This window comes from Trichechus manatus, unplaced genomic scaffold (assembly GCF_000243295.1).
Source record: "Trichechus manatus latirostris isolate Lorelei unplaced genomic scaffold, TriManLat1.0 scaffold00121, whole genome shotgun sequence".
In the NCBI taxonomy this organism is placed as follows: Eukaryota; Metazoa; Chordata; class Mammalia; order Sirenia; family Trichechidae; genus Trichechus; species Trichechus manatus.
Window position 1 is genome coordinate 5659142 of NW_004444057.1, and position 19369 is coordinate 5678510.

Here is a 19369-nt window from a genome sequence, read left to right on the forward strand (position 1 = left end):
GAGCCGTCTGTTGATTCTACAAACCCCCTAAATTGTAAGAAACTGACAGATCAGGGAACGCTCATCAGCATTAGTAATCAATGATTTAAAATCAGTGTTTCTAGTTTCTCCGTTGTATTTATCTGTCGGTTTCAAGATACATGTATTTCAATTTCAAGAGAAAAATACAGGTTTGCACTTGGAACCTTTTGAACCTCCGACGCAAGCGCCCATTACGAACTCGGCAGCTGCCCGGCCTCGCGGCTTCTTCCGAGCCTTCTCCTCGGGGCGGGAGGTAAGGTTACAGCACCCGAAGCAGTCGCGGCCTCTTCGAATTTCGCATGTGGCTGTTAAGGACGTTTACATTTGAATTTCCCTGAACAGCCAAGTGTGCGCCGCGGCGCGAACCCGCCCCGGAAACCTCCAGGCCCTTCCCGCCACCCGCCGACTCGGCCCCACTAGGGGTCCCCACGAGGCGGCAGGAGGGCCGGACGGGCCTGGGCAGACGGCCGCAGGCTGGGCGTCCAGGACGCCCCTCCCCACTGCCCTCAGTCTTGTCCGGGCCACGCCCAGCCCAGCGCGCCTAGCCGACGGTTGCCGAAGGGCTCGATTTTGAATTTAGAAGCCCGGCCCTCGAGCCTCACGAGCGTGCTCCCGGCCCCCCATTGGCCGGTGGCGGTCACGTGGGAGTACCGGCGCGAGCCGGCCATGTTGGGGAGTGCGGCGCTGGGGCCCACGCCACCTCCGCCCCCCGCGGCCCTCCTCCCCTCCGCCTGCCGCTCGTCGCAGCCCGAGAGGAAACAAAGTGCTGCGGGCGGGAGAATTGGCGGCGGCGGCGCGAGGACCCTGTTCGGCCCTCTCGGTCACCCTCCCTTCTTGTCTTCCTGTTGTGTGTGTGTTCGTATGTGTATGTGTGCTTGTTTTCTTAGAGAGGGCATTTTACTATTGCTTGACTGATAATCCTCCCCCTTGCCTTTGTGCTGCATCCCCGCTCCTGCCACCCCAGGTGGTTCTCCCTTTCCTCCCCACGGCAGACTCTGCGCGCGAGTGCGGGCCGCCAGTTCCCGCCTTTCCGGCTTCGCTGCCTGCAACGCCCTCCGTGCCCCCACTTCGTTCCTGTGCTGCCCACGGCCTCCCAGCTCCGCTCTCCCCGCCAGCCCCCTCCGCCGATTGCTCCGCCACCCGCCATGGCGACAGCGACCCCCGTGCTGCCGCGGACCGGCAGTCGCGCCAGCGCTCCCGCTACGCCACTGAGCCCCACGCGGCTGTCGCGGCTGCAGGAGAAGGAGGAGCTGCGCGAGCTCAATGATCGGCTGGCCGTGTACATCGACAAGGTGCGCAGCCTGGAGACGGAAAACAGCGCGCTGCAGTTGCAGGTGACCGAGCGTGAGGAGGTGCGCGGCCGCGAGCTCACCGGCCTCAAGGCGCTCTACGAGACGGAACTGGCTGACGCGCGACGCGCGCTCGACGACACGGCCCGCGAGCGCGCCAAGCTGCAGATCGAACTGGGCAAGTTCAAGGCCGAACACGACCAGCTGCTCCTGAAGTGAGTGCTCGCCGGGCGGCAGCGTTTGCGCACATGAGGAGGATCCGGCGCGTCGCCCGTGGCGGCTGGGCAGGGAGGGAGGTCGAGGGGCAGGTGTTCGCGCCCTTTGGATGGGGCAGGGTCTCCGGAAAAACGAGAGAATTTAGTGTTTCTTGCCGGGGTCGGGGCGGGGGAGAGGGGCGAGGTACGCGGAGGAGGCTCGGGTTGTAGCCATTCTCAGGCCGGGATGTGCATTTCTTAGTCCTGGATACCTGACAGTGCGTACCGGCGGCGGCGGAGAAAGACCACCCGGCCGCGGCCCCCGGGTGCGGGGAGGTGGCGGCCGGGCGCGCGCTCGAGTGCGCGCCCCGATTTCCGGCCCGCGCCGAGACAAAGCGGCTGGTGGGTTTGCGGTGCAGAGGCTGCTCGCCGGGGAGGTCTGGCTGCCCGCCTCAAGAATGAATGAGCTTTGCGCGGGCGAAGGGAGGAAGGGGAGGGACCCGCCTGGAACGTCCTCGTTTCCTGGGGGTGGGTCTTGCTTTGGCGCGCTCAGTCTTGGCCCTGTGATGTTCTGTGATCTTTCTACGCCTGCCTGGCGTGGACGGAGAGGCGGAGTCTGAACCGCGCGCCTACTCCCTGACTCGGCCAAATTGAATTTTCAAGCTCACTGGCTTTCTCAGGGGAAAGATGGTCTGTGCTGCTGCAGGGATGGGCGCGGGCCCTGGGGTTCCTCTACTCACGGGCCTTCTCGAACTGGATTTGCGCATGTCATGGCCACAGTTACCCGACCCGCGGTCTGCCCCTCACCCCGCCATTTGTCTCCCCACCTTTTGCCGCCCCCCCCCATAGAATTAATCTTTCAGGTAAAGGAAAGACCATGCACAGTCACAGCGTCTGTCATTGTACTGACAGTAGGCCAGGGCAGGTGAAAGGGTGCTGCGCAAATGTGAGTGCTGCGGCATGAGAGTTTGTGACTCCACCTAAGGGCTCTGAGCTTTCAGTCCATGGCACAAAGATAAACTTGCAATCTTCTGCTGACCCTGCTTTGACCTGATGAGCAAAATGGCATACTTGTCATCATCAGGCATGAGTGCTGATGTCATGCTTTAGGGGTTTGCTGAATTTGGTTTCAGAATTCAGGGTACCTGTTCCCATGGCGGTTGGTGACCCCGTGGGTAGTGCAAATGATTAAGCACTGACAACTAACTGAAAGGTTGGCGGTTGAAACCCACCCAGAGACACCTCGGAAGTAAGGCCTGGCCATCTGCATCCAAAAGGTCACAGCGTTGAAAACACTGTAGAGTGCAGTTCTACTCTGCACACTTGGGATCACGGTAAGTTGGAATCTACTTGAGGGCAACCAGCAACATCTCCACTCCTACTTGAAATTTCTGTAGACACCTGACTCTGACTTTGACTGTGTTTGCCCGGGATGTCTTTTTGTCTGTATCTTTGTGAATATCCCAGTCTCAGTCTCCTTGTGATTTGGAGTGTGTGTATCTCTTGTTTCTCTCTTCTTATTAGATTTTTTTTAAAGTTCATAAAAAGTATGTGCCAAAAAACCAACCCATTGCCGTCGATTCCGACTCATAGCGACCCTATACGACAGAGTAAAACTGCCCCATAGGGTTTTAAAGGCTGTAAATCTTTAAGGAAGCAGACTGCCACATCATTGTCTTGCACAGCAGCTGGTGGGTTCCAGTCGCTGACTTTTCTGTTAGCAACCGAGCTTTTTAACCACTGCACTGCCAGGGCTCCTAAAAGTATGTGCACATGGTAAAAAAAAAATGGTGTACACTGACTGTTAATGAAAACTGATAATAGCCTATTGCCCCTTTTCAGGAGGCACTCACCTTTAGTCTTTTTTTTAAATTTAATTTCTTTGGATATTTAGTTCCATAACTCAAGATAATAAACTGTACTTATTTCTTTGATTTAATAATTTATGGAATCATTTTTTGAAAGGAAAGGTTAATTCATTCACACTACTGTCTTCACTTGTTCCAAATTTTTTGTTACTGAATTTCTTTAAATCTTAGATGCTATTATTTGTATGACTCACCATTATTATGTGTACCACTAAGAAGAAAAAAGGAAACAAAAAATCTCTGTGGCCAGCTATGTAGGACCCCTTCTCTTGGACCTATCTATATATCAGAGATGTTAAAATGTGTTGCAGACTATGTATCTAGTATGTGTCAGTCACTGCTGTGGGTGTGGGAGATACAGAGATTAAATAAATTACCACTCATGAAGCTGATAGTATGGTGAAGGAGATACCCAGTAAGCAAATAAACATCGTATTTCATCTAATCTGAGCATTTTGATACTGGTGATTGTAGTCTTTTGAGAAAGTATCCACTAAAGGTTTTTCACACAGTAACAAGACTGCCACCTGGCTGACAGCAGTTGTAAAATGCAATGGATTGTAAAATGCATGCTGGTTTCAAGAGGGTTAAAAATTGAGAAGAACACGTGTATTAGAATCAATGAAATGATATATGCGATACAGTGTTCGGTGATAACATATGCTGGGGGATAAAAATAAAGCAGGGTGGAGGATAGTGTGGCTTTTCTGAAGGATTGACAATTGAGAATACTATTCCCTGAGATGTCAAGTGGTATGCTGAGATTATATTTTTCTTAGGTCTGTATGATTGGGGTGTGCTGTTGGCCAATTTATCCGAGTACACACATTCCTTTTGTCAGGGTTAGATGTGTTCCCTTTTCTAACATAACATCAGTTGGTTACAACATGCCATGTTTTAGTTTGCTTCGTATTTGGCCTTTGACTTTTCTTGTACAGTTTTAATTTTGTTCTTGAATAGCTTTTCATTTTTCTTGTTGACTGAGGAATAATTTGCTTTTAGGATGTCCTCATACTTGTCCAGCTTCTTTATCATAATGTCCATTACACGGGTCTACTTTCTTTCTTCCCTCAAGCTTTCTGCTCTTTAGGCCTGCTGAGTTGAACCCATAGTTTCTTCCTGGATCACATGTTTTCTTTTTACTTGGTTTCTTCCTTCATTATGTTGGAGGACATCCTTAAGTAACTTATTCAGAAAGGATAGCAGGAGGTAATCTTAATCCTAGTGTGTCTGAAAATAACTTTGTCTTGTCTCATGCTTGATTAATAGTTGGGCTAGGTATAGAATGCCAGTTTAACAAACATTTTTCTTCAGAATTTAGAAAGTACCGTGTTGCTCCATTATCATCTAGCATCCAGTGTCGTTAGTATGTGTTGTCTGATGCCAGTTAGAGTTATTTTCTTTTGTTGCTAATAGCTTCTGTTTTTCCTCCCTGGAAGCTTTTGGGAATTTTCTTTTTCCTGGTTTTTGAAATTGCATGGTGATAGGTCTAGGTGTGACTGTTCTGTTATGCATCCTGGCTGTTAAAAGAGGACTCTTTCAGTTGAAGTCTTGATCTTTATTTAGCTCTAGAAAACTTTATTCCATTTCAAAAAAGTAGTTTTCGATGCTCCATTCTCTCTGTTCTCTCTTGTTAATTGGAATCTTGACCTTTTTTTCTCTTATTTTCTCTCAAATTTTTTTTTTTGTTGTTGTTGTCGTTGTTCTGGGAAATTACGTTGACTCTTTTCTAACCTAATAATGACATTTTTAAAGTAGAAATCATACTTTCAACTCTCAATAAATCTTTTTTCATAGTTAATTTTTTTGTATTAAGTTGTTTCTGTTTTAAGTATGCAATATCTCTTTTAGATACTATTTAGAGTTTTCTTTCTAAAATTTTCTTCCATTACTTTTACTTGTATTGTTTCTTTTTCCGCCTGGGTAACTTGTTCATTTTTGTTTGTCCTTTTTATTGCTGCTAATTTTTGTTGTGTATGGTGATCCTTGATTGTCTACATTTATGAATGAAGGACTAGGTAATGGTTAAGTATTGCTGCTACTTTTGTTTCGATAGCCCCTCTTACCTCTCTTCTGAATGGTAGAACAAATTAGGAGCTCTTCGTGTCAGTGAGGAGATGTACTATCAGCCAATTGCTGAAGTCTGCAGTTAGGCTAAGGGGTGCTGAGGAGGGCTAGGTGCAAAGTTGTTCTATAAGTTAATCCTTCCATTTTAAGTCTGTGCACTTTCCCCTGCAACCCCCGCCCCCCTTCTCCCAGTGTGCATGTTCTGTGATACAAACTTTTATGTGTATTTCATCTTCTAGAAGTTTGTTCAGTTGTCTGCTAATGATCCCTTTCTTGTTCACTTTGGTATTGTGGTTTTTTTCCCTTGTTGTATACTTTACTTCCTTTTAATTAGGGTCTGGTGGGGAGGCTAATGCCTGTGAGCAGTAAGCCATCATTCTGGAAATTAATTATTTTTGAGCAATAATTGAAGTATAATTTGGAAAATAAAAAGGAATACATGCTTTATGGTCTCGGCCCATTTAGCTCTTCTTTTGTTTGTTTAAAACTAATTTTCTCTAATTTCTAATTTGGAGCAGGAGTGTTTATAATTAGTATATCATTTAGGTGGATTTGGGTTTAGAAAACAGTGTTGAGAGAATTATAGATGCTGAAATTACTTACTTTTCGATTCCTCAAAGATAGAAAAATTCTTGGAGATACTTGGCCCTGCTGGAGAGAATTTGGCAGTAGCTTTCATGCAGGTGGTCCCTGGATCCACAAAAACAATAAAAAAAAACTCATATCTTAGATACATTTACTCTGATTTAGCTCAAGCTGAATTATATTTATATCATAATTTATAAATGTATTTATGTTATAATCTATTTATATTTCATCCTAGGCTTTTTCTTTTTTTTGGGAGGGGGGTACAATTTCCAAGAATGATGATGAATGTTATCAGTCAACACTTTAAGCAAAAAATAAAGAAAAATGGACTTATTTCAGAATTTCAGCATTCCGGGCACTGTAAAGTTGAGGTGATAAAGAAAGCTAATTATGCAGAAAACTAAATATAAAAGAGAAAATTAAGTATGTTCACCTACCTGTGAAGAACTGATTTTGTGATCCATACTGTTTTTTCTTCTGCGATATAGGTAATCCTTTGTGTAAAACCCTGTGGACAGATGTGTTTTGGAAGTATATTAGTTTTCTAGAGCAGCCATAACAGTACTACCACAAACTGAGTGGCTTATAACAACAGAAATTTATTGTCTCAATTCTGGAGGCTCGCCTGAATTCAGGATGTCAGCAGGTCCTTGTTCTCCCTGAAGGCTCTAGGGGAAGATTCTTTCTTCTTTCTCTTAGCTTCTGGTAGCCCCAGGTGTTCCTTGGTTTGCAGATGCTTCTTCACATGGCCATCCTGCCTCTCTGTATCGCTTTTCTTCTATTAGGAGTCATTCAGATGCGATTAGACCTGCTCTACTTCACTATGACTTTATGTTAACTAATAACGTCTTTAAAGACCCCGTTTCCAAAGAAGCTCACATTCACAGGTACAGGGATTAGGACTTCAACGTATCTTTTTTGGGGACATAATTCATGACAGGAAGTAAAAGTAGTTTCAACTTTTAAGACAGTAATCAGCTGGTGTCTGGTTGATTCTGACTCGCGACGACCACATGTGTATGAAAGTAGAAGTGTGCTCTAGTGGTTTTCAATGGCTGATTTCTTTTTTTGGAAGTGCCAGGCCTTTCTTCTGAGGTGCCATTGGGTGGACTTGAACATCCAACCTTTGGTTAGCAGCCAAGCGCGTTAACTGTTTGCACCACCCTAAAACAATTAAAAAAAAAGCTAGTCTGCTTTAGGGAGCGTTCTTTGTACGTAGAAACATTAATTGAAACACAAAAACTTCCATGCCATGTATCATTGTCTTTTATTTTTTATGTCCTGATTTTGCCCTGCTAAAAGCAAGTAGACAATGCACACTCCTGCCTTAATATAAAAATTATAAAACTTCATGTTAAGGATACTTTCATTCTCAAGGCAAGAATTAGAACAAAACCCATAGAATGGGTGTGCAAGTCTAGGAAGCAGGCCCTAAGCAATTAAATTGTCATGACATTTCCTTCCCATGCTTCCAAAGGATGTTTGATAGAGCAAGGTATCTTTTGGGTTGTTTGTTTAGCCTAGGGGATTAGACTAGGTAGGTAATCTTTTGCTGTACCCAGATTCAAGGAAGAAAACACATGAAATGAAAGATAAAATACTGTGAAAATATGCCGCTAAGTCATTCTTTTTCCTCTACACAGTCTTCTCTCTTTCTTTATTTTATTGTGCTTTAGGTGAAAGTTTACAGCTCAAGTTAGTTTCTCATTTAAAAATGTATACTCCTATTGTTTTGTGACATTGGTTGCAATCCCCACAACGTGACAGTACTCTCTCTTTCCACCCTGAATTCCGCATGTCCATTTATCTAGTTCCTGTCCCTTTCTGCCTTCTCGTCTGGCTTTTGGGCAAGAGTTGCCCATTTGGTCTTGTATATTTGATTGAACTAAGAACGTTTCTCACATGTGTTATTGTTTGTTTTATAGACCTGTCTGATCTTTATCTTAAAAGTGGGCTTCAGGACTGGTTTCAGTTCTGAGTTAGCAGGGTGTTCAGTGGCCATAGTCTCAGGGGTTCCTCTAGTCTCTGTCAGACCAGTAAGTCTGGTCTTTTTTGTGAATTTGAATTTTGTTCTGTGTTTTTCTCCCACTTTCTCTGGGACACTGTTGTGATCCCTGTCAGAGGAATAGGTGGTGGTTGCCAGGTACCATCTAGTTCTTCTGGGCTCAGGTTGGTGGAGGATCTGGTTCATGTGGTCGTTTAGTCCTCTGGGCTAATATTTTCCTTGTGTCTTTGGTTTTCTTCATTCTCCTTTGCTCCAGATTGGATGAGACCAATAGTATCTTAGATGGCCGTTCGCAAGCTTTTAAGATCCCAGACACTACTCACTAAAGTAGAATGTAGAACATTTTCTTTATGAACTATGTTATGCCCATTGACATAGGCATCCCCCAAGACTATGGTCCTCAGCCCCAGCAACTCAGTCCCTCAAGGTGTTTGGATGTGTCTAGGAAACTTCTATGACTTTGCCTTGGTCAAGTTGTGCTGACTTCCTCTATATGTATGTTGTCTTTCGCTTCATAAGCGGACACTTGTCTACTATCTAATTAGTGATTTCCCCTCCCCACCCTTGCAACCATCAAAGAATGTTTTTTTCTGTGTGTAAACCTTTTCTTGAGTTTTTATAATAGTGGTCTCATACAATATTTGTCCTTTTGTGATTGACTTATTTCAGTCGGCATAAAGCCCTCCATATTCAGCTATGTTGTAAGATGTTTCACGGATTTATCGTTGTTCTTTATCGATGCGTAGTATTCCACTGTGTGTATGTATCATAGTTTATCCATTCATCTGTTGATGGGCACTTGATTGTTTCCATCTTTTTGCTATTATGAATAGTGCTGCAAGAACATGGGTGTGCATATGCCTGTTCATGTGATGACTCTAATTTCTCTAGGATAGATTCCTAAGAGTGTGATTGCTGGATTGTATGGTATTTCTAGTTTTTTAAGCAGGTGCCATATTGTTTTCTGTGGTGCTTGTACCATTTTACATTCTCACCAGCAGTGTGTAAGAGTTCCAGTCTCCTTGCAACCTCTCCAACATTTGTTATTTTCTGTTTTTTTTTTAGTGCCAGTATATTCAGAGGTGGGGTATCTTATTGTAGTTTGATTTGCATTTCTCTAATGGCTTATGATCGTGAACATTTCCTTCTATGTCAGCTGCCTGAATGTCTTCTTTGGTGAAGTGTCTGTTCATATTCTTTGCTCAGTTTTTAATTGGGTTGTCTTTCTGTTTTTGAGTTGTTGAAGTATTCTATAGACTTTAGAGATTAGATCCTTGTTAGATATGCCATAGCCAAAATTTTTTTCCCAGTCTGTAGGTTCTCTTTTTACTCCTTTGGAGAAGTCTTTTGATGAGCGTGTTTAATTTTTAGGCACTCCCAGTTATCTAGTTTCTCTTCTTGTGTTTGTTCATTGTTAGTTATGGTTTGTATTGTATTTATGTCATGTATTAGGGTCCCTAGCATTGTCCCTATTTTTTCTTCCATGATTTTTATCATTTTATATTTAGGTGTTGTTCCATTTTGAGTTATTTTTTGTGTATAGTGTGTGAGGTGTGGATCTTGTTTCATTTTTTTACACATGGACATCCAGTTATGTCAGTTATGTTAAAGAGGCTGTCTTCGCCATTTAGTGGGCTTTGGCCCTTTGTAAAATATCTGTGTTCTCAATTCTGTACCATTGGTCTGTGTATCTGTTGTTGTACCAGTACCAGGCTGTTTTGACTACTGCGGGTGTATAATAGGTTCTCAGATCAGGTAGTGTGAGGCCTCCCACTTTGTTCTTCTTCAGTACTGCTTTGCTTATCTGGGGCCTCTTTCCTTTCCATTTAAAGTTGGTGATTTGCTTCTCCATCATGTTAAAGAATGTTGTTGGAATTTTGATTGGGATTGCCTTGTATCTGTAGATCACTTTGCGTAGTATTGACATTTTCACGATATTGAGTTTTCCTATCCATGAGCATAGTATGTTTTTCCATTTATGTAGGTCTCTTTTGTTCCTTGCAGTAGTGTTTTTTAGATTTCTTTGTGTAGCTCTTTTACATTCTCGGTTAAATTTATTTCTAAGTATTTTATCTTCTTGGGTGCTGTTGTAAATGGTATTGATTTGCTAATTTCCTTTTCAAAGTTCCCTTTGGTGCAGAGGAATCCAACTGATTTTTGTATGATTATCTTGTATCCTGCTCCAGTAGCTTTCTTGTGGATTTTTGGTGTTTTCTATGTACAGATAGGATCATATCATCTGCAGATTGGGATAGTTTTACCTCTTCCTTACCAATTTGGATGCCCTTTATTTCTTTTTCTTGCCTTACTGCTCTAGCTAGAACTTCCAGCATGACGTTGAATAAGAGTGGTGGTAAAGGGCATCCTTGTCTGGTTCCCATTCTCAAGGGGAATGCTTTCAATCTCTCTTTATTGAGAATGATGTTGGCTGTTGGTTTTGTGTATCTACACAGTCTTTTATTATGTTCTTTGATTTTTCCAGATGACATCATCCCTAATATGCCTGAGTTAGAGACCTTTATACCTTTATACCACTAGCGTAGATCTGTTTCATGCACACATAGTGAGCATGAGTTTCTGGTGTCAACTGGGTGATGGAACCCTGTGTAACTGAAACTCGTTGCTCTCTAGTTGATTCCGACTCATGGCAACCCCATATGTTACAGAGTGGAACTGAGCTCTGTAACATTTTCTTGGCAGTCATCTTTATGGAGCAGATTATCAGGCCTTCTTTCACAGTGCTGCTGGGTGGGTTTGAACTGCCAACCTTTCAGTTAATAGTGGAGCACAAACCATTTATACCACCCAGAGACCTTGTGAATATCTTTACATGTCAGTAAGAGGCCCATGATTACCCAGGAGCCTTCTCTCTTGCAGATAAGATCAGGCTTTTTCCCTCTGGCCCCTGTAATGAGACCATGATGCATATGTCACAGCATATTCCTTTAATGCCTGTTCAGCCATCTCAACATTCAGTGGTAGGGTAAGACTGGTATAAAAAACAGTTGCCCTTATGTCAGCTACAGCTCATGATGACCACATGTACGTCAGAGGAGAACTGTGCTCCATGTTTTCAGTGGCTGATTTTATGGAAGTAGATCACTAGGCCTTTCTTCTGAGGTTCCTCTGGGTGGACTTGAACCTCCAGCCTTTCACTTAGCAACTGAGCGCATTAATTGTTTGCACCACTCAAAGATGGGGTTGGTATTCTAATTCATAAAATGGGTGGACTACAATTAATTTAACCATTAATTTGCTGGTTAAATGTTAACCACTGATTAAAGGAATTACAATTTTACCAATTTTTCAAGCTACCAACAGTGGATGAGGGTTCATTTCCTGTTTGGGGAATTTTATATTAATTTTTGAATGTTCTTTCTAGTTCTTTGATCATTTTGTATTTCATAGTGCTAGCTTAAAGGAGTAGAAAGATTCTAAACTTGAGTCATAATCTTAGGTTTCTGCTGATATTTTTCATGTAGTCCTTGGTGATAAGTGAGGCTTTCTTTAGCTAATCCACTTATTGATCTTTCTTTAAAAAAAATTTTTTTTTAACCTATGTGCATTGATGTATTGATCATAGATGGAATTATAGCGCCTTTACTGCCGGAAAGGATCTTGGCTCTTCTGATAAAACTGGTTTATTTTGTAGATACAGAAATTGAGATCTAGAGAAATTAAAAGACTTGTGCAAGATATGGGACAAAAACAGCTAACATTTATTTAGTGCCTATTCTTTTTGCCAGGCACTATGCTGAATGTTTTATAAACACTGTCTTTTAGGCCTTATGATGACCCTATTGATAAGATTTCCTCAAGGAAACTTGACACGCAGAGATTTTAAGTATTTTTATTTTACCTGGCATTAAACAGATACATGATAGAACTAGAATAGATCTTAGCTGTCTCCTAGAATTCTAATACCAAAACCTGTTGCCATCAAGTCAGTTTCGACTCACAGTGACCCTTGTGGGTCAGAGTAGAATTGCTGCAGTAGGGCTTCATTTGCTGGTAAGGAGGGTAAAGATGAATTACTGAAAAAGACCTTTGTTTATCTTTCTCTCCTTCTTAAAAAGAAGTATTTTCCAACTCCATCCCATGCTTAATAATAATTTTAAAAGAAATTAAAACCTCTAAGTAAATCTTTAATATTCGTGACAGAAATGTTCTTTCATTTTTCATTCAGCACACATTTCTGGAACAGGTATATGCCAGGCCTTGAACCAGATGCTGGGAATTGTAGAAATGGGACACACAGTTCTTGTTATCAAGTTGCTTACAGTCTAGTGGGGAAGACAAAAATAATTTTGTGATACTATAATGCATTACACTAATACAATGTAATAAGTGCTGTGATAGCAGTATCCACATGGTGCTGTGGAGAAACAGAGGCTGCCACCTAAGGCAGATTGGGAGCCTTGTGAAGGTGTTTTTTGTTTTTTTGATTTTATTGTGGTAAAATATATATAACAAAGAATTTGCCTTTTTCACTGTCTTTAACTGTACAATTCAGTGACGTTAATTACATTCACTGTGTTGTGCAGTCATCACCACTTTCCAAAAGTTTTCCATCAGAAACTCAGTACTCACCGTTCGGTCCTCTCACAGCTCCCAATAAACGTTTGTCTCTGCATTTGATTATTCTAGATATTTCATATAAGGACAATATTTGTCTTTTTGTGTCTGACTTATATTTCGCTCTGCATAATGTTTTCAGGGTTCATCCATGTCATGGTATGTACCAGAGCTTCATTTTTCCTTATGATTGACTAATATTCCATTGTACGTATGTACCACATTTTGCCTATCCATTCATCTGTGGATGGACACTTGAGTTGTTTCTGCCTTTTAGCTATTGTGAATATTGCTGCAATGAACATTGGTATACAAGTATCTGTGTTCCTGCTCTCAAGTCTTTTGAGTGTATACCTAGGAATGGAATTGCTGGGTCATATGGTAATCCTGGGTTTAACTTTCAGAGGAACTGCCAGATCGTTCTCCAAAATGACTTACCGACTTTACATTCCCACCAGCAATGCGCAAGGGTTCCAGTTTCTCCACTCCTTGCTAACACATGTTCTTTTCCCTTTAAAATTTTTTTGATTTTTTTTATAATAGTCATTCTAATGAGCGTAAAGTGGTGTCTCATTGTGATTTTGTTTTGTATTTCCCTAGTGACTGATGATGTTGAGCATCTTTTCATGTGCTTATTGGCTGCTTGTATTTCTTTGGAGAAATGTGTATTCAGGTCCTTTGCTTGTTTTTTGATTGCATTCTTTGTCTTTTTATTGTACAGTTGTAGGGATTTTTTTTTCTAGATATTAAACCCTTATATATGGTTTCAAATGTTATCTCTCATTCTGTAAGTTTTCTTTCACTTTCTTGATAATGTCCCTTGATGCACAAATGTTTTTAGTTTTGATAAAGTACAATTTATTTTTTATCTTGTCGCTTATGCTTTTGATATTGTATGTAAGAATCCATTGCCAAAAACAAGGTCCTGAAGCTTTACTGCTGTTTTTGTCTAAGGGTTTTATGGTTTTAGTTCTTATATTTAGATCATTGATCCATTTTGATGTAATTTTTAGATACGAAATGAGGTTTGGATCCCACTTCACTCTTTTTTGCATGTGGAGATCCAGTTGAAAGACATTCCTGGGGAATTAGGGAGGTTGTAATGTATGAGCTGAGTGTTGGGAGGTAAATAGTTAGAACATGTTAAGAAAGATTGTTGTCCTGAATGGCAAATAGTTCACAACTAGGGCCATATATTTGTGGAGTGGGGGTGGGCTTGGATTTTAGGTAACGAGGAGCTTCAGAAGAATTTCAGGTAGATGAGTGACGTGATCAGTCTGGCTGAGGTGTGGAGGAAAATAAGAGTAGTGGCAGAAACACTAGTAAGGTTTCTTAGGGAGTAATGAAGTGGCCCCTGAACCAAGGTGGGCAGTGGGAAAGGAGAAAAGGTGGTTTAAGAGGTCCTGAACAAGTATGATCATCAGCATTTTTGACCTTATTGGGCATGGGAGATTAGGGAGAATAAAGAGTCTAGGGTAACTTCTGCTTTCAGATATGGGTGCCTGGGTAGATAGTGTTGCTCTTAACAGAGATTGGTGGGGAAGGGATAGGTTTGGAGGACACGGTGAGTTCAGTGTAGAACATACTGAGCTAGTGGTGTTTGTTGAACCTCCAGGTGGAGATGTCAGCTTGCAATTTGAAGTACTTCTCTGGAGCTCTAAAGAGAGACTTGGACTGGTGATACAGTTTTAGGAGCATAGGTGATGTGGAGGTAGAGGAAAAAGAGAAGGGGTAAAGTTAGAGATGAAAACATCTACTTATGAAGAATAGGTAGAGGAAGGAAAACCCACAATGACAGTCATAAATAATAGCCAGACAGTTGTTGAGTCACGGGGAACAAGAGAATAATTTACATAGGAAAGCTAGTAGAGTTGGTTTGATGAGACCTGAAAGTATCCATTGACTTTGGTGCCTAGGAGATCATTGTTGACTGTGAGGAGAGTCAGTGAAGAGCAGCAGGGTGAAAGTCACTGGCCATAATTGAGGGGTGACTGAGAGGAAGGAGACCATGAGTTTAGACCACTTGTTCAAGAAAGTTGGCAGTAAAGGCAAGGAGGCATTCTAAAAGATCAGTTTAAAGCAAATTCTTACTATTTACCTAAAAATTTGGTAGGGGACAAGAACATTATCCCTCTAAGATTCTGAACTACAAATCTGATCACTTCATCTCCTTTGCTTAAAACACTTCCATAGCTTTTAGGATAAAGACTAAAATTCTCAATATTATCTCAATATTATCAATAGTAGGGTGACCATATATCTTCTCATCCAACCTGAGACATTTTTGTGAGTGAAAGGGGGAATTAATAATTAGGTTGGGACACCAGGCAGAAGTGGGAATTGGCCTTGGCAAACTGGGGTATATGATCATCCTACCTAAAAGGTCATCTCTACATGGATTGGCCCCTGTCTTACTCTCCAGTTTCATCTCATACCATGTTTGGACTTACTTTCTCCCCTGTAACCACTAGGTCCCTTTTACTAGGCTCCTTTTTAGCATAGGGCCTTTGTATATGGAGTTTCTTTTGTCTGGACTTCCCTCCTTTCTTCATTGGGTTAACTTCTACTCATCCTTCAGATCTCTGCTCAATATTCATTTCCTTAGGGAAGTCTTTCTTGACTTCCATGACTACCAGATTTTCCTAATATGTGCCTTAAAACAAACTCAACAAACCAAAAAAACAACCCTGTGAATATCTAGCAATATGTGTTGTTGTTAGTTGTCGTTGAGTCAGTTTTGACTCATAGCAACCCTGTGTATGGCAGAACTAAACATTTCCCAGTCCTGTGCCATCCTCACAATAGTTGCTATGCTGAGCCTGTTGTTGCAGCAACTATGTCAGTCCATTTTGTTGAGGGTCTTCCTCTCTTTTGCTGACCCTCGACCAAGCATGATGTCCTTCTCCAGGGACTGGTGCTTCCTGTTAACATGTCCAGAGTAGGTGAGACAAAGTCTTGCCATCCTTGCTTCTAAGGAGCATTCTGGCTGTACGTTTTAAAGACATATTTGTCCATCTTCTGGCAGTCCATGATATATTCAGTATTCTTCACTGGCACCATAATTCAAAGGCATCAGTTCTTCTTTGGTCTTCCTTATTCATTGTCCAGCTTTTGCATGCATATCCGGTGATTGAAAATACCATGGGTTGGGTCAGGTGCACCTTAGTCCTCAAAGTGATGTCTTTGCTTTTTTACACTGTAAAGAGGTCTTTTGCAGCAGATTTGCCCAATGCAGTACGTCCTTTGATTTCTTGACTGCTGCTTCATGAGCATCGATTGTGGATCCAAGTAAAATGAAATCCTTGACGACTTCCATCTTTTTTCCATTTATCATGATGTTGATTATTGGTTCAGTTGTGAGGATTTTTGTTTTCTTTATGTTGACGCATAGACCATACTGAAGGATGTAGTCTTTGATCATCATCTGTAAGTGCTTCAAGTTCTCTTCACTTTCAGCAAGCAAGGTTGTGTCATGTGTATATTGCAGGTTATTAATGAATCTTCCTCCAATCCTAATGCCATGTTCTTCTCCATATAGTCCAGCTTTTCAGATTATTTGCTCAGCATATAGATTGAGTAAGTATGGTGAAAGGATACAACACTGATGCACACCTTTCCTGATTTTAAACAACACAATATCCCCTTGTTCTGTTTGAACAACTGCCTCTTGGTCTATGTACAGTTTCCTCATGAGGACAATTAAGTGTTCTGGAATTCCCATTCTTTGCAATATTAGCCATAATTTGTTATGCTCACACAGTAAAATGCCTTTGCATAGTCAGTAAAACTGCTTTCAGCCAAGATCCATCTGACGTTATCAGTAATACCCCTCATTCCATGTCCTGTTCTGAATCTGGCTTGAGTTTCTGAGAGTTTCCTGTTGATATACTGCTGCAACCACTTTCGAATTATCTTCAGCAAAATTTTACTTGGGTGTGATATTAATGATATTGTTTGCTAGTTTCTGCATTCTTTTGGATCACCTTTCTTTGGAATGAGTACAGATATGGATCTCTTCCATTCAGTTGGCCGAGTAGCTATATTCCAAATTTCTTGGCATAGACGAGTGAGTGAACACCTCCAGCAATGCATCAGTTTGTTGAAACATCTCAATTTGTATTCCATCAGTTCCTGGAGCTTGTTTTTTTGCCAGTGCCTTCAGTGCTGCTTGGACTTCTTCCTTCAGTATCATTGGTTCTTGATCATATGTTACCAACTGAAATGTTTAAACGTCAACCAGTTCTTTTTGGTACAGTGACTCTGTGTATTCCTTCCATCCTCTTTTGATGCTTCCTGCGTCGTTCAGTATTTTGCCCATAGAATCCTTCAGTATTTCAACTTGAGGCTTGAATTTTTTCTTCAGTTCTTTTGGCTTGAGAAATGCCAAGCATGTTCTTCCCTTTTGGTTTTCCAGTTACAGGTCTTTGTGCATTTCATGCTAATACTTTACTTTGTCTTCTTGAGCTGCCCTGTGTAATCCTCTGTACAGCTCTTTTACTTCATCGTTTCTTCTATTCGCTTTAGTTACGCTCAAGAGCAAGTTTCAGAGTGTTTTCTGACATCCCTTTTGGTCTTTTCTTTCTTTCCTGTCTTTTTAATGACCTCTTGCTTTCTTCATGTATGATGTCCTTGATGTCATCGCTCAACTTGTCTGGTTTTCAGTCATTAGTATTGATTGCATCAAACCTATTTCTGAGATGGCCTCTAAATTCAGGTGGGAAAACAAGGTCATATTTTGGCTCTCATGAACTTGTTTTAATTTTCTTCAGCTTCAGCTTGAACTTGTGTATGAGCAATTGATGATGTATTCTGCAGTCGGCCTTGTTCTGACTGATGATATTGAGCTTCTCCATCGTCTCTTTCCATTAATGTATTTGATTTGATTCCTGTATTCCATCCGGCGAGGTACATGTGTATAGTCGTCATCTGTGTTGTTGAAAAAAAGTATTTCCAGTGAATAAGTCATTGGTCTTGCAAAATTCCATCATGCTACCTCTGGCATCGTTTCTGTCACCAAGGCCATATTTTCCAACTAGTGATCCTTGTTTGTTTCCAGCTTTCATATTCCAATCACGAGTAATTATCAGTGTATCTTGATTGCATGTTTGATCAATTTCAGATTGCAGAAGTTGGTAAAAATCTTCAATTTCTTCATCTTTGGCATTAGTGATTGGTTCATAAATTTGAGTAATAGTCATATTAACTGGTCTTCCTTGTAGGTGTATGAATATTGTCCTATTACTGACAGTGTTGTATGTGTGCATTTAATTTTATAATTTAAGGAGTCAAAGAGTTCTCCACAGATTCTCGTGAAAAAGATTACTTTCAACTATTTTCACTGCTGTTTTGTTATTTCCTCCCTGTCTCAATGATTCGGGGCACCATTTGTGCTGTGAAATGAGGAATGGAGTTCTCTTTACTTTTTTTTCTCCGTATACAATTATTTCTTCCCCTTATCCTCTAATAGTCACATGTTAACATCTTAGCCCTGTTTAGATTAGTTTTTGGTATTTAAAGTGTTAATTCCATCTGTTCTACTACAAATGCTTCTATAACACCAATTAGGTCTTTTATGCCTGGTGAATAGAGAAAAGATATAACTCGAAGTTGGGTTGATTTATATGTGGCTTTTCCTGGAGAAAGGTGAGCTAGAATAGCAAGAGTAAAGTCATAACCTTCACCAGGAAAAAAAAAAAAAGCCTTCAGCTCCGCTTTCAGCTGTATTTTAAGAAAATTTAAAGTAAGTGCCTGCACACAGAGATCCCTCCCCCAGGGAAGTGCACCCTCAGCTTTGCTCTTGTGGCCAGTCTTACTCACATGCTTAGAACTCCATTTTTCTCTCTGTTTGTCTCAATGCCTGCAATCTAGCATTTCCATCCTTGGCTTTGTGCATTTTTAACATCTTTTGAGACAACTTCTAGCCACACTAAACTGCCTGCCTGGGCTGTCCAAGTCATCTCCCGAGGCACTAATTATTGTTTATGTTAGTGCTGGTGCTCTGGTTACAAAGCTGCAGATTTTGAATGGTCACAGCTAACTTTATTTTTCCCACTAGCTCCATTAATTTTAACGTATGTGGAATGCAAGAGTTTTCTGGAACACATAAATTGTTTTATAGTAGAAATGCCTTTATTATATATAAGCATTATCCCTAGCAGAACCCAGTAGTATACTATGGTTAGTTTTTTTCCCCCTACCACATTTTGTCTATGAAAATATTTTTTCCCACTTACTTAGTTTTATGTAATTATACAGAGAGACTATCACTGTTGTTAAAACATCAAATCACTTAGAAGTACACCTTTTCCTCACTTATCGACTACTTTGTTATCCAACATTTTGCATTTATGACTCTAGTAAAAAATCTACCATCCGACTGTTTTGCACATTAACGATGTGCATCTGGTAGTAACCTTTTCATGACCACTGGAATATGCCCACCTACATTTTTGCCCCTGGATCCTGAGAGACATAATTGTCCCACATAATATTTTGTGATCTGATGTGGTCATCCTCCATTTTCACATAATGACCTGATCTTTGGAACCTAACCATGTCGATAAGTGAGGAATAGGTGTATTAGGTTCTCTATTAGTTTTATCTTATTAAAAAAAAAGTCTTTTGGAGACTCTTCTAATTCAGTCTTGTTGCATCGCATAACACTGATAGTTTTTCTAGGTGTAGAATTCTAGGTTGTAAATAGTATTCCCTCATGGTTTTGAAAGCATGCTCGACTCTTTTCTAGTTTTTTTTTTTTTTTTT

At 41.2% G+C, this 19369-nt stretch overlaps 1 protein-coding gene across 1 annotated transcript in view; it reads left to right on the top strand.

Moving 5' to 3' along the window:
* Positions 1–264: 264 nt before the first annotated feature.
* Positions 265–19369, top strand: part of LMNB1 (lamin B1) — a 68417-nt gene continuing 49312 nt past the window's right edge. Inside the window, exon 1 of the mRNA XM_004384292.2 lies at positions 265–1525. Coding sequence (XP_004384349.1) covers positions 1167–1525 — 359 coding nt within the window. The 5' untranslated portion in view covers positions 265–1166. The remainder of the gene's footprint in view (positions 1526–19369) is intronic.